The sequence below is a fragment of the Stenella coeruleoalba genome (assembly GCF_951394435.1).
Source record: "Stenella coeruleoalba genome assembly, chromosome: 17".
In the NCBI taxonomy this organism is placed as follows: domain Eukaryota; kingdom Metazoa; phylum Chordata; class Mammalia; order Artiodactyla; family Delphinidae; genus Stenella; species Stenella coeruleoalba.
Window position 1 is genome coordinate 46,546,625 of NC_137163.1, and position 14,678 is coordinate 46,561,302.

Consider the following 14,678-nt stretch of genomic DNA (forward strand, 5'->3'; position numbering starts at 1 on the left):
GCAACGGTTGATCAATGTGAGCGGGTTGTCCAAATGATTATGTGCAATCTAAGAAAAAAATGGGCCTCGGATCTGCTCAGCTACTTAATAATATTAGCAGCGGGAGTAGTCAAAGAAGCTAAATTTTATTACGTGTTTATATGCCAAACAACGTGCTGAACGTTTTAAAAGGATTTACTCACTTATTACAAGGAGGCTATACGCTAGGTCCTGATAATGTTATTCGTCTCTTTCAGATGTTGACTGAGCCTCAGACGGGTTACAAAAGCACCTAAGATCCCCTTGTCAGTACATGACGGAAATGAGTTCAAATCCAGCCTTGTCTGACTTGTTCTTAATCACTAAGGTATGAAATTAAGCATGTTGCCCTTTGCCTGATTCTCCTTCTGAGGCCTGAATATTTCACTTAGCTCTCTGAGTGCAGAAGAGAGAAAATTCTCTCTCCTTGACCCAACTTGGCATCAATATCCAACTCCCCTTCTCAAAATGGGTTGCTTCAACGAGCAGCAATGAATGCCGGGTCGTGGACCAGTCACCTTGATGACTAAGAGTCAGACACTAGGGAAAGAAAATGCTCTGTGACAAACCTACCCTTGTACAGAAACAAGACAGAAATGGGGGGACAGGGCAGAAGATAATGGAATAAGGCATAGGAAAAATAGCACATGGCATCGTGACAGTAATAATAATAATAGTAGTAGTAGTAGTAATAGTAATAATAATAGACTTCACTATGCTCTAGGCATTGTATTAAGTGCTTGGTGTAAGTGACTTCATGTTAACATTGAAAACAAGTCTATGGGGATGAAATATTATTAACATCATTTTATAGGCAAGAGTATTGAGGTTCAGGTAATCAGGTAAATTGCCCAAGCTCATATGGTTAGCAAGTGGAAAGCAGAGATTTGAACCAGCACCTACACTCCTAACCATTATGCTATAACCATTATGCTGAAGACATAAGAATTCCAATGGTCTTTCCCCATAACCCACTCCTGCACTCCAGACTTAAATAGTCCAAGATCAAGAGAGAGCAAGCTTGGAGTTGCCACTCTTCAGTGAGTGTCAATCATTTCAAAACAGTGTATTTGCTAACAAGATGCACTTCCTGTGATAATCTTCTCAACCAGCTATCAAGAAACAGGAAGCAAAGATTCAAGTAACAGTATGTTCCTACTTACGAGGAAGGTGGGACAGCACAGTTGACACTGGGCTTAACTGTTCTGGAAAACGTGGTCCCAGTAGGCATACACGCTGGTACATTTTCCCCACCTACCAAATACAAAAGAAGTATTTCATTTCCATGTTGCTCTTCAAAGTTCCACCTCATTCGTGCCTGTCATTCATCCTCTGGCCTCTTCCTGTCTCCATTTCTGTACAGAAAGGTGCTGAGTCTCTGCTCTCGGATACGAAAAGGGTGTGTTAGGAGAGGGAGCCATGGTACCTCGATGTCTTTTTTTTTTCATCTTAATTCTATTATGCCAACTCCACTGAACTTAATTAGAGTGAATACAGAATTACACAATTACCCTCTGTTCTATTCTTCAGATGTTATATTTTGATAAAATTTACGACATGCTGCTCTCCCCTTGAACACCAGATGAACACTAGAAATGGATGTGTGTTGACATAAAATCTGTTATAATTACAATTAAAGTACAGCTTACATAATGATAGTGTTAACATAAAATTATAGATGTGTAGAGACAACGTGGTCATGCATTTTTTAGTATAAGTACATGCTTAGACCAATATCTGTTAGCGGAATGAAGATGGAAGAGAATTTTGGTTAAGCCACAAAGGCTGTTTAAGGAGTTGCAGATAGCTAAGGGGAACTCAAAGACCAGTAAGATAATATTTCCCCTGCCTGCCATGTTTGCAATTGCAAAGTGAAGGGAAGATGTGAAAGTAAGTACCCCTATGGAAATTACAAGACAAGTACATTTTTTTCTTTGAGTACCTGGGTAAATGCTTAAATTCTAATGTATATCAGTGATGCAAATTTTCAACTGAGTTTGATAAATCATAAAATAATAATTATACATATATGTATATAAAACTGCATGGAACTAGGCAGTTCAGAATTACTTCTAATTAAAGAGGTACCCTATGACAACTAACTTAAACCTTACAAAATACAGTTCCAAGTACCCTATCAGAGTGAAAAGCAGGAGACTGAAAGGTTTAGTGTAAATGTTTGTAGTCATGGTGTCTTAACTAAAACTGCTGTGTCACAAATACTATTAAAATAATTGTGACATTTTACTCACTTTTACTGCAAACAACAAAACAAACTATAGGTATTTTTTCATTTCAGGTAATTATTTTAGCTAACAGTTATTAAATGTTTTGGGAAGACAGAGTGCTAATTGCATTACTTCATTTTACCTTTAAAATAGCGCTTCCATGTAATTATTCTTAATATCTCCATTGTATTAAAGTGTATCTCTAGTTTAGACCTTTCTTCAGAACTGCAGACTTGTGTATCCAACTGTGTACTCAGCATCTCTACTTGGACGTCACGAAAACATCTCAAATCTTATACCTCCAAAACTGGTCTTTAATCCCCCAAACATGCTCTACCCCAAACTTTTTCCATCTTAGGTGACAGTAACCACACCTTTCCAGTTCCCCAGGCCCTACATCTCGAATTCACCCTTGACCCCCTCTTCCTTTCCATTCTTGCATTCAATCTACCACGAAATGCTGTCACAACCTTCCCAATGTGCCACTTCTGAGAATTACCAGCCGCTAGCAGCCTGGTGCAGGCCACCAACATAGACCTCGAGGATCCTGTAGTCACCTCCCGAGATTCTCCCTGACTCCACTCTCTCCCCACATCCTCAAGACCACAGATAGAGTTATGCTTTTCAAACAAGAGACAGTTCATGCCACACCTCGGCTAAAATCCTGCCCCTGGCTGCCTACATTTAGAGTAAAAGACACAATGCATGTGATGGCCTCCCAGGACTTACCCAATCCATCCCATCACATATCCGACCTCCAGCCCTCCTGCTGTCTCTTCCTTCCCACTGACTAAGTCAGCCAGGGTGGCCTCCTTGATATTCCTCCAAGCTGCCCGGCATATTTCTGCCTTAGAGTTTTGGGACTGGTTATTCTTGCTCCCAGGGAGTGGTCTCCCCATCATACATTCTGACAACTCCCTCACTTCAAGTCTTTGCTCAAATGTCAACTTATAAAATCCACCCTGACTACCCTATTTAAAATCAGAACCTACCTGTACACTCCTCCAGCACTCCCAACCCAAGCCTCTTCAGTGAGCTTCACATCCTTTTCCTTATCCCGTAGCGCCCATCAACCTGTGACAAAGCATAGAATTTATTTATAACATCTGTTTCCACATGAGAGCGTAAGGAGGGAGAAAGCATGCAAGAAGGAGCACGCAGGCAAAGGCTCTTGTCTAAGTTATTCATTGATACGTCCAAGCATAGAGAACAGGAAGATGCTTGATAAATAGTCCTGAAAAAGATACAGATGAGGAAACTAGTAGTAAAGCTCAGAAAGTTTAAGTAACTTCCTCAAGGTTCTAGAGCTAGAAGAGGGTCACAGTAGAATTCACACTTGGGGATGTCGAACTTCAAATCTCTTAGCCTCTCTGCTATCTTTTTTTTTTTTTTTTTTTTCTTCTTTGCGGTACGCGGGCTTCTCACTGTTGCAGCCTCTCCCGTTGTGGAGCACAGGCTCCGGACGCACAGGCTCAGCAGCCATGGCTCACAGGCCCAGCCGCTCCGTGGCATGTGGGATCTTCCCGGATCGGGTCACGAACTCTCAACCACTGCGCCACCAGGGAAGCCCCTCCCTGCTATCTTAAGTCCATGCAATTCAGGATTTGTTTTAATCAGTGCCATGGAAATTCTCACTCCACTGAATAGGATCACTAAAGTGTTCTCTGTCTAGATTTATATATATATTTTCCATTTAAACAAAGGAAACAGAAGAGGGGAATTCATCATGGGTTCTTCCGGTAGTTTTACAGCAATGTTAGCAATAATGACATTTAAGTAATAGTGATATTTAATGATAGCATAATAATAATAAAATAATAGCTCTTAAATGTATTGAAGACGAATCGCATGCTAAATTCAGTGCTAAAATATTTCCATGTATATTTTGTGCAAAATCCTTATGAATATTCTATCAGATGAGCTTGATGTGTAACTCCACCAGGCATACTTCTCTTATTCCGCTTTCAAAGATAAGGAAATTGATGAGAAGTGTGGTAACCGTTTGATCAAGATGAGACTGGTAATAAGTTGCGAGTATGAATTTAAATTCAGGTCTAACTCCAGAATTTGATTCTCAATCCATACATGAAAATTCTGATAATTCCTTTGATAAGGGTATGTTCTCTCCTGGAAAACATCCCCCATTATGTCTGCCTGTGCTCATACCTTCAGGACACAGTCAAGTTTGAAACATGATAAAAATGTTTAAATAGTGTGCTTTAATAAATGGAAATATCTTCATCTAAACAATAACACAAAAAGGCAGGCTGAGCCCTTTGAAGTGGCTTCGTTGCTATCTTCCATCCAGAACAAGAGAAGGAATCAACAGCTGCAGAGTAAAGAAAGCATGAAACCCAGAGATGGAGGATTCTGTAAATGACCAATTACAAGACTATTAAGCCACACTTTCATAGCAAGAGGCAAAATATTCCATTAAACTGAAAATTCTTCTACCCCTCACTCCAAGGCCCACACAAACATTAATGTTGCATTTATTAGGATGTATTTCCTGTGCTCTATCAACTTGACTTTCAGCAACTGTATTAATACAGTCCTTTCGCTTTGCACATATATCTGAATGATGGATTCCATTACTGGAGTTTTGTAGAAAGAGTGGAGTGAATGAAGTAAAGTTTGGGAAGAGCCATCATAATCCATAATGATGGGCACTGAATCAGGACAAGAAGAAACCTCTCTTCTCATTTATTTGAATGAAAATTCTACTATATATTTATTGCCTCTGTACAGGGCCATCTGTTGAATAATGGAAAACAAGCATCTTTCATTTGGAGGTAGGATTTGTGTGCTCAAGTTTCGATGGGCCTGCAGAACTAATCTTGTTTTAGAAATGAAATAAAATGTAATTTCTTACTGTAAGTAGATGTGGTTAAGCAACTGGCAACTTTGATGTCTTTAAATCACTGCAGTTTCGGGGTAGGCAAATAATTATTTCAAGCACTTCTTTATTGGTGCAACAATTGAGCAGTGTACATAGTGGTCAACAACCTGGGCATTGTCAGACGACTCTAAGTTTGAATCTAGACTTTGCCACTCACCAGCTATGTGACTTTCAGCTATGAGAATCATTCTTCAGCTTTACACTGTGGATTATTATATGCCCTTTGCAGAACTACTGTAAGAACTAAATGTATATGGGCACAGTGGCTCATAGTAAGGGCTCAAATTAGTACTGTGGTCACTACTAGTAGTACTGAAAAGAAATTAGAACTTCTATTCTCATAAAGTGGGATATGTGTCCCTTTATCATTGTAATTTCATATCATTTTACTTGTGACCTTATAATTTAATAGCTTGACCCAAGAAACATTTAGCAGTAAATATAATTGAAAGACGATTACCTGTCAAGCATGAAATACTGTAGTGTCAAGTGTGCTGGCACAATACTCTTCTCAGATAATTAACCTGTAAAAATATGTTATTGTCTTCTTTTTAATTGAGCACATTGAACATATATATTTACTGTGCCAATTGGCGAAAGGTCCATTAATTAATCAGTCTAACTACATGTTGCATAAACGTCTTCTAAACATAATCGTATATGTATTTTATTTGTTGGGAAAATGTGTTTGAGATTGTTCTTTTCTGCCTATTTAAAGTAAAAGAGGATGAGAAGTAGAGTTAGGCTTAATGTACTTTGTACTCCATTATGCCATGAAAATGCTTCTGTGCCCTGGAGACAACAACAAAAGATTTGCTTTAATGACAAGAATCAAGTATGTTCTAAAGCTTCCAGGTAGGAGGCGTATAGGTTGCAGTTTATATCAGAAGTCTTTGCTCTCTCTCTCAACTGCGTCTAGATGGGAAAGATGTGGTCACAAGTTCTTCAAGGTGATATAGTAAATGTTGGAAAAGAGGGGGGTAGGAGGCAGAGTTTTGAATATCTCAAAACTGAGCTAGAAGGATTTTATTTAAAGAAAATAGCGGATATGATTTTTCACTTAAGGAATGCCAGTCAGCAAACCTGACATTAATGTAGGAAATTAGCTCTTTTAGCTATGATGCTTTCAAATGCACATGGCTGAAAACAAATTCAAAATAGTCAAAGGAAATTTAAAAACAAAAACCAAACAACAACAACCTCAACAAACAAGTACTAGAAATTCAGGGATGCAGCCAGATACAGTTGGATCTGGAAGTTCCAGAGTATCAGCAGGGTTCCAGCTCTCTCTCCATCGCTCAGCCCTGCTTACCTCTGCAAGACTTTATTTTACAGAAAGTCTCTCCTTGTGCTGGATGGTCACTGGGAGTCCCAGAGTCATATCTCCCCAGCTTAGAAATGCCAGAGAGAAAAGACAATTCTTCCATTTTGCTCTGAGACAAAAGTCCTGGGGAGGAGTCTGATAGACTTAGCCGAGGTCAGATGCCTACCCATGAGCCAATCACCTGCTTTACTGGAGTTCAGTCCCTGGGCGACTCATCCCCGGGGCCCGTGAGGAGGCAGGATGGCATTATCTGGCAGTTCTCCAAGAAAAGCCTGCTGTTTTTTTAAGATGAAAGGGGAGAGGACATGGTTAATGAAACCTGTATCTGCTTCTGTAAAATCCACAGAATCTTACTCCCTGCCCTGTGTCGATGACCATGCAGTAAGCTGACCCAGGAGGTCATTTTTCCCACAACAGTCTTTACATATATGACTAAGGAACACACTGGTAAAAGAATATGGGAGAAAGTCTGAGTATGACAAGTCAGCTAGACTGATATTAACTAAAAAAGCTGTGTGAAAATATCCTTAAAAAGTTGCCCCCAACTCACTCAAAGTCCAAAGTTGGAGCTGGAAATACAATGTCATGGAGTTCGGATAAGAACAGGTTTTCTCCAAGCTGAACTATGACACAGAGATTAGAGACTTCCAGAAACTATACTTTTTCAAAGAAAAAACATCACATGAGAAAAATGAGGCCTAGAAAAATTAAATGACTTAAGCTAATTAATGGCAGGACTGAGACTAGAGTATACTTTGTGTAATTGGCTATGGTCTTTTTTTTGTTTTGTTTTGCTTTTGTTATCACTTCAGAACGAGACAAACTTAAAGAAAGGAAACACAACCAAAACTCAGTGGTTGGAAAAGAGATGGATGTGAACGCCCACTTGTTTCTTACGTATAAAGTTACCCCTCGCAGTGTTTTGGAGGAGAAAACGCTGGCTCTTCCCAACGTTGGTTACATACACAAAGATTCCAAAGACAAGACAAGTGCTTTGCAAACAAAGTAACTAGAACCAGCTCAGGTTTCCCCGCGCCGGGTCCTACGTTCCACGGTCAGAACCACCAACTGTATCCCCCCGGCTAACAAGGTGATTCAGAAAAGCTGGCGTCTTCAGAGAAGGGAGAAAACTTAGCCGGGAAGAGAGGAGAAAACTTGCTCAGCTTCTTGCTGGGGTCTGAAACGATCCCAACAGAGTCCTTAAACCCCTCAGGTTTCCCCAATCAAGCACCCTCGCCTCCAACCTGGGCCACCCCAGATCTGACTATCAGACGACAGAAGTCTGCGGACGCACGGAGAGCTGACCACCCCACGAGAGGAACCTACGCGCGGCCGCACCCACTCACCCGCCGCTCCCCGGGAAACGGGAGACGACCCCGGGGTCCAAGTCCTGGGCGTGGCCGACTCGCCCCTCTCCGGGCCCGGCTCCAGCTCACCTCGGCGCGGCCCGCCTGGGCGCCGCCATCTTGACCACGAAGGGGGCCTCGCGCCGGAGGCCCCTGAGCGGGCGCCCTGAGCGGAGCCGGAGCGCCGGGGAGGCCCAGGTCGGCACCCTACGTCCCCCGCGCGCTCGCGCCCCGTCCACGAGCGACGAGAGTCCCGCACGCAGCGCCCGACCCAGGCTTCCGCGGAACCGGAGCCCCGCGCAGCCCGCACCGCGGCTCAGGCGGCGCCGAGGGCGGCCCGGGCGGAAGAGCGGGCGCAGGGCACGCGCTCGGTAACCTGGCAACGCGGAGCGACCTGGCGTCCCCGGCGAACGCCAGCCCTCTACCGCGAGGAAGCACGGACCCCCGCACCAGCCGCCCAGCCCGCGCCGCCCCTCGGTCGCTCCGCCCGCCGCTGCCCGCTTGCTATGGTCTTTTAAATCCATGATACAACGTCTATATGTAACAAATCTGTTAAACCCTAAATGTTTATGATATTCAAGTAATCCATTATCTCAATTATTCTTGAAGGTAAAACATCCAAAGACTTCTTAATTGTATGGGTATGCATACATAAAATACACGTGGAGGTAACTTCAAATATAGTATGTGCCTGTCTCTATTCCTTCCCTCTCCGCTCTTTTAAAAAATGCCCCTTTAAAAATTGCCCACTCACCATCTGTTAGGTAAATTTGCTGAAACACAGTTAATGTGGAGACAGAAATTGTTATAGAGACTATTCCAAATGGCACTGACACCTGTATTTATGAAATTTTTAAAAGGGTAACTTAGAGTTGTTTTTTTAAAAAAAAAAAAATCCCACTATAGTAACACCACATCATCCTAGGTGCCCAGTTCTATCCAATTACATAAGATGGAGAAAGAGAGAGAGAGAGAGGAGAAAGAGAAAGAAGAAAGGAAGAAAACCAAGTACTTATGTATAAAATGTTGCTGCCAAAGTTTGAGATTATACTCAAGCATCAATGAACAGAAGGAAAACACAAATTTACAAATGTATTTCATTTATGGTATGAGGGACACAGGTTTAGATTTGCAACACGCTCCCACAAGGGTCAAATTGACCACTTTTTTCTATCTAGTTGCTCTTGAGAGAACAAAACAATTGAAACAGATGCCATTCAATTCCAAGTCTATAGCTTAGACCATGTCACTGCACATGAAATATTGTTCATTCAGAGCCAGCACATAGGAAGAGTAATTTATACTCTCAGAGTGTTTGCTCTCAAGTCAATAGCAGAGAAGCCTTGAATAAAAACGTTCCCATTACTTTCCATTGTAATAGATCTTACTTATAGCCCATGAAACAGTGGTCAGAGGAGATTTATTCTTTGGACACCATATTATATAATCTCTCCACTTTAAGCCATCCCCCACTCGGCGATTATTTTTTAAATATGTTACTCGTAGTCAATATTAATTTACATTTAATCTTTCTTAGCATTAGGAGAGTATTATTTTGTACAGGCTCAGAAACAAATCTCCCGAAATTCCTCCCTGATGCTCCCTTCAGGCTGAAAATGCATTGCAGGGTGGCTGCAGTGACTTAATTCTAGTTGGCAGAGCCCTGGCCACACACTAATTTCATTAGCCTCAAACTCCTGGATTTGAAAGATCCACTGAATATGATTCCTGTCCTCTGACATGTCACTTACTAACCAATTCAGTGTGCATACAGAGGAGAGAAAGGACTTGCTCAGCTCTGGCCCACCGGCAGGCAGATGAGAATTCCCAGTCAGAGACACTGTTTACATCTGAGTGGTCATTCTTGCCCGGGTCCTCATTTTCAGGAAGGAACTTCAATCCAGGCTTTGCTGGCAGCTGCAGCATTTGTTACATCCATTACTAGCTCCTTGTTCCTTCCTGCCCCCCAGTGCTTAGCATCCCCCATTTCAGTCACTAAGTCTTCCTTCCCCCAGCCTAGAAGCTTACCTCACCATAAATTTTTATCTCAAATGATAGGTTTGGCACATTTCCCCACAGCAACCCACAGGGACTGGGGAAAAGAAAACTCAAATCTCTGGAGAGCTAAGAATTCAACCATTTAGAGGAGTTTCTTTTATACAGGACAGTCTTCATTGAGCTGAACCCTGCAATCCCAGAGAAGATTCACCTACCCGTTCTTTTCCTCTTTCCCTAAAGTGACTGTGTCTTTGAACAAGGGGTCTGTGTTCCACTATTCTCTCTATTCATTTTGCAGGTTTACAGAGGCTGGGAAACTGGGGGCTGGACTTACATGCCAGGAGCTTCTAAGATCACACGCAAAAATAAGGCTACTGGAAGAGATTGTTGGAATCTATCTCTGTATATTTGAACATGGGCAGTGGTTAACCAGGATGCTCACACCAAGCTTATATCCAGCTTGCAGCACAAGCTACAAGTTGGTGCATCCCTCCTACTACCAGCCTCTTCTCAATAAATGCAGTTGAAAACTGGGGGCTCTTTTCCCTCAGCTGTTCAATCCAACATGAATAGCTGCAATTTGCAAATTAGAGGAAAATGACAGTGTTTTCTCTGAATGGTTTTGGTCCCAACGCACACTGCTAATGCTGGCATTCAGTTCCTTTCCTTCCCAGCCCAGGGAAGGGGGGAACTAACCATAAGGCAAGCGTTCTCTTTTCTTGCAAGTGCCTCAGATCCACACACCGGAGAAGGAATCAGCTCCCCCTGGAATCTTTTTCAGCAAACACAATCCTTCACCTAGTCTGCAAGCTCTCTCTTGACTTTAAGATTTCACTCTTTTTTCGACAGGCAGGCCCATCTGCAAGCTCCCAAGCTCCAAGTGAAGGCGCCAAAATAATTTTTAAAATGTCAAACAGCAAATGTGCCTTCAACCCCCAGAGCTCCAGTAAAAATACTGTGAGTTGCCCCTGTGGTTCTCAGGTGACCTCTGGCCTCATCCTCCCTGCAGCGCTGCCTCCTCAGGTTCTCTAGTTTAAGCTCAGAGGTAAAGGAATTGCTTCTGCGTTTTGCTTCCGACAACCCAGGCTCTTCCTGAAAGCATTACCTCAAAGTGAAGGCTGCCCAGAAGCACTTTTGGCCTTGCAAACATCTAGAGGTGGCATACTCAACAGGTGCTAGGGATGCTCAGAGGCTCAGAGGGGCCATACCAGGCTGCAGCTTTAGACAGGCACCCCTCCTTCTGGCACAAACACAAACTTCATACCCCTGGGTGCTGATGTAGTGACAGCTTGAATCTCACAAGGAGTCCCCTCCAGAAACCCAACATGCTTCAGGAAAGGCACTTGAGAGGGAGCCGACTTTTTAGCTACGGGGAGCATAAGGGTCACCCAGAACATCTGGAGAAGGGACTAACTGAGCTTGGGTCCTACCAGGCAGGGAGAGAGCTGTGCATTAGGAAAGGATCACTTCAAGACAGAGATGAACAAAAAACTTGGAGATAGGGGTAGAGAAGGAAAAGAGAGGCAGAAATTGAAAGGGAGACCATAAAAACAGAGAGACAAAAAAAAAAAAAAGCAGGGAGAAAGAGACACAAGGAGAGAGACACACAGGAAGAAAGACAGAGAAACAAGAGAACCCATAGTCACGCAGACCCTGAAACTCAATTTCTTCATCCAGAAGCCATCCATCTATACCGAGGGCGGCACAGGAGCCGTGGGGCCGAGGCTGCGGGAACAGGCCGTGAGAGAGCACTGCAGCACCGCCCACCGCTCAGCGGGCCCGATCCGCCGTCCTCGCATCTTCCGCCGTTGCCCGCCTGCACCCGGAGCTAGAGGACCGCCCGGCCTTGCTCAGCGCACCCTACTGCCTCCCTCCAGGCGCCTTCTTGTCTGGCTCTGAGAATCGTCCTCAAAACCCAGGACTGGGGTTGGGGGCTGCGTTAGGGAGGTCGTGGGAAAGGATGGGCACAGGGTGGGTGCAGAAAAAGCGACTGTGTCTCGCAGTTAGCATGAGCTCACCTCCGGGCTCTGAGCTGGCAGGAGTAGAAAGCTGATCGCCCGGCTCCTGCCAGTGGCCGGATCGCAAAGGCAGTTTAGACGGTGCAAACAACTGCCCAGAGCAAATCACCTGGGGGCACGTCTGCGGGTGGCTTCTCCCCGCTTGAGGACAGTCCCCACGCCTTCCGCCCCATGCCCTCGCAGAGATAGGTGACAGGTCGGGAAATCCAACCCGAGCGAAATGGGCAATTCACGTCCAAATGTAGGTGAAGACCTAGCCTTCGGTTTAAGAACTGCCTCCCTAAGCTCTTCTCGAAATTTTCCAAGGCAGCTGCAGCTTGTCGGGCGGCTTGGGGCAGGGAAGCTGGGGAGTTGAGAAATGCCTAGTTTCTAGGCGTCTTCTCATCTTTCATATTCTTTGCGCCTAAGTGGCTCTCACAGGAGCCCGGCACTTTTACAACCCTGTTTTGGAACCATATTTCACTCGAATGCAAACCCATTTAAATCATCGCCTTGTTTTTCGGAGACTGTTTCTTGTCAATGGGGCCATAAATCCAGAATGTCAAGCCGGATGGAGTGGAGCGCGGACAGGGGAGAGATGGAAGGGAAAGGAATCAAGCAGGGCAAGTACCTCCTCGGGTGAGGTGGGAGGGATTCGGCAGGATCTCCAGGGTGGAAATGAGCGAAGGCTGACCAGACCCCGCACCCCTGGAGTCCAAGCCAGCCTTCAGGATAAAGAGCGCGGGGAGCTACGGCGCGCTCTGCCCCGGAGGGAGCGCCCCCCTACCTGGAAAAGCCTCAGGATGTTGGCTACCATGATGGAGACCGAACTCCCCGAAGCCCCAATCACTCCAACTACTTTCTCGGGCTTGACGAAAACCGGAGGCTCGCCGTTGGTGCAGCGCACTTCGGAGGTGTCCTTCTGGATGAGCGCCTGGACGAAAGTGAGCGACTGTTCGAGCGCATAAGTGTCCCTGGAACAAGTGTCCAGGATCCGCGCTCCCAGCGTCACGTTGGGCAGCAGGTTGGGATCGCTGTTGATCTGGTCCAGGGCGTAGAGCATCGCTTCCAGCCTGTGGATCCCGTTCTCCCTCTTGATGTCGCCGCAGGGCACTCCGCTGGGACCCTTCGCGTGCACCGGGAACAGCCCCCCGAGGGTGACGTCCCCCTCGATCCGAATGGAGTGCGGGGCGTACATCTCCTGGCCGCGCGCCGCCGCCGCCAGCGCGCACAGAAGCACCTCCAGCACGCAGCAGGGAAACTTCATCAAAGTCAGGGCGCGGAGCAGCTTCCCCAGCTGGACCATACTGCTCCCGCGGCTGCGGTGGTGGCGGCGGCACTCGAGGGGACGGTGGCGGGCTCGCCGGAGTCCTGGCCCCTTGGGGTGAGCTCCTCCGGGGAAGCCCAGGGTCTCCTGCGGGCGAGGAGGGTAGGGGCGCCCGGGGAAGGGCAGCCGGCGAGGGTGGGGGGTCCCGCGGCGCCTGCCAGCTTGGGGCGCCGTGCGCTCTTGGGTTCCCCGGCCAGCGCGCCGCGCTCGAGCTCGCGCTCGGTGGCTTGCAGCTCGAGCTCTCCAACAGCCCAGCACTGGGGAGAGAGCGAGGATGGCTATCGCTTTAAATGCGCCTTCGGCTCCCTCTCCTCCTCCGCCCACTCCCTCCCACCCTCGCTCGCTCTCAGGCTCTCCCCACCCTTCCCAGCGCCCACCCTCCCCACGGTTTTGCATCATCACGCAGGGAGGGGCTGCGTGCTGAGGTAAGGGGGGAGGGAATGGGTGGGCGGCTGTGGGGGGGGAGTACCTCCGATTCGGAGTTTCGAGGTCGCCAGGGAATCTGGGGATTGCAGGTCGCAGGCGAAGGCTGAGCTCCTGCTTCGGTCTCACTGTAGAAGCCGCTCGCTCGCCCGCCTGCACCCACACGCACATTCTAGGCACAGGGTGGCATCAGCCCCGGACAGGGCGGTTCTAGCTGGGGCTGACTGCTTCCAACCCTGAGGTCCGGAGCCGGGACTGTCAGCGCCGGGAGAATGCGAGGTAGTCGAAGGTGATGCCGCCAAGCATGAAGGGTAGTAGGGAGACCCCAGTCTGTACTGCTAATTCGTCTGTGCCAGTTTTTCCTAAGAAAAACACACATACACACAGGAGGCTGATTGATGACCTAAAGAACCTTTACGCAGAGACTTCTCCGGGGCCAGGCACTGGGCTAGCCTGTAGGGAAAGACGCCAACAAGAAATGCTGGGAATGGAAATGCATCTTTGGTCTTCAGGGGTTACTGTGGCCGGAGCCGGATGAAGTAACCCTGGTCTCCAGTAAATCTGTGGCGGATTCGCTCCTTTTCTTCCTTTCATCGCAAGAGATGGAACAACTGAGAACTCTGCAGAGCGCACTTTCTTCTCTGGCGCTGACAGGTGTAAGGCTCCCTCCTACCCATTTCCAGAGATGCTTTTGGGCTGATGTCAGGTTTCCTCGGGCAGGAAATAGCAAGAAAGACGTGGCAGTAGGAGGAGCAGACAGAAATCTCCCCATCGATCCAGTGATCCAGTGATCCATTCTTCTTTTTTTTTTTCTGGCTGAAGATTTGGGGGGTTTGGGGAGTGGAATCAGGATGCCAGAGCAGGTTGTAGTGCAGTTAGGAAGCTGTTTTTCAAAGGTGTCCCCTCCTGCAGGTCCAGCCCAAACTTGGCCCATTAAAGCAACAAGTGGCCCTAGTTCCTACACAAGGAAGGGCAATGTATCTGCCCTTGGTGCCCACGTGTACTGCTTATGGTGGTCTCTACTCTTGCTGAGCCTTTCTGTTGGAGTGCAGCGAAACTGTCTTATACAGAGTTGAGGGCGCAGAGAACACCAAAACAAGACTATACTTTCTGTTGTA

The 14,678-nt window shown here is 46.4% G+C and overlaps 1 protein-coding gene across 1 annotated transcript in view; it reads right to left on the reverse strand.

The window, feature by feature from the left end:
* The window catches only part of LOC307176230 (metabotropic glutamate receptor 7-like), a 66,484-nt gene extending 52,799 nt beyond the window's left edge, over window positions 1-13,685 (reverse strand). Inside the window, exons 1-4 of the mRNA XM_079902148.1 lie at window positions 13,607-13,685; window positions 12,598-13,394; window positions 3,239-3,320; window positions 1,182-1,272 (exon numbers count right to left, since the gene is read on the reverse strand). Coding sequence (XP_079758274.1) covers window positions 3,285-3,320; window positions 12,598-13,116 — 555 coding nt within the window. The 5' untranslated portion in view covers window positions 13,117-13,394; window positions 13,607-13,685 and the 3' untranslated portion in view covers window positions 1,182-1,272; window positions 3,239-3,284. The remainder of the gene's footprint in view (window positions 1-1,181; window positions 1,273-3,238; window positions 3,321-12,597; window positions 13,395-13,606) is intronic.
* Between the last annotated feature and the right edge of the window lie 993 nt (window positions 13,686-14,678).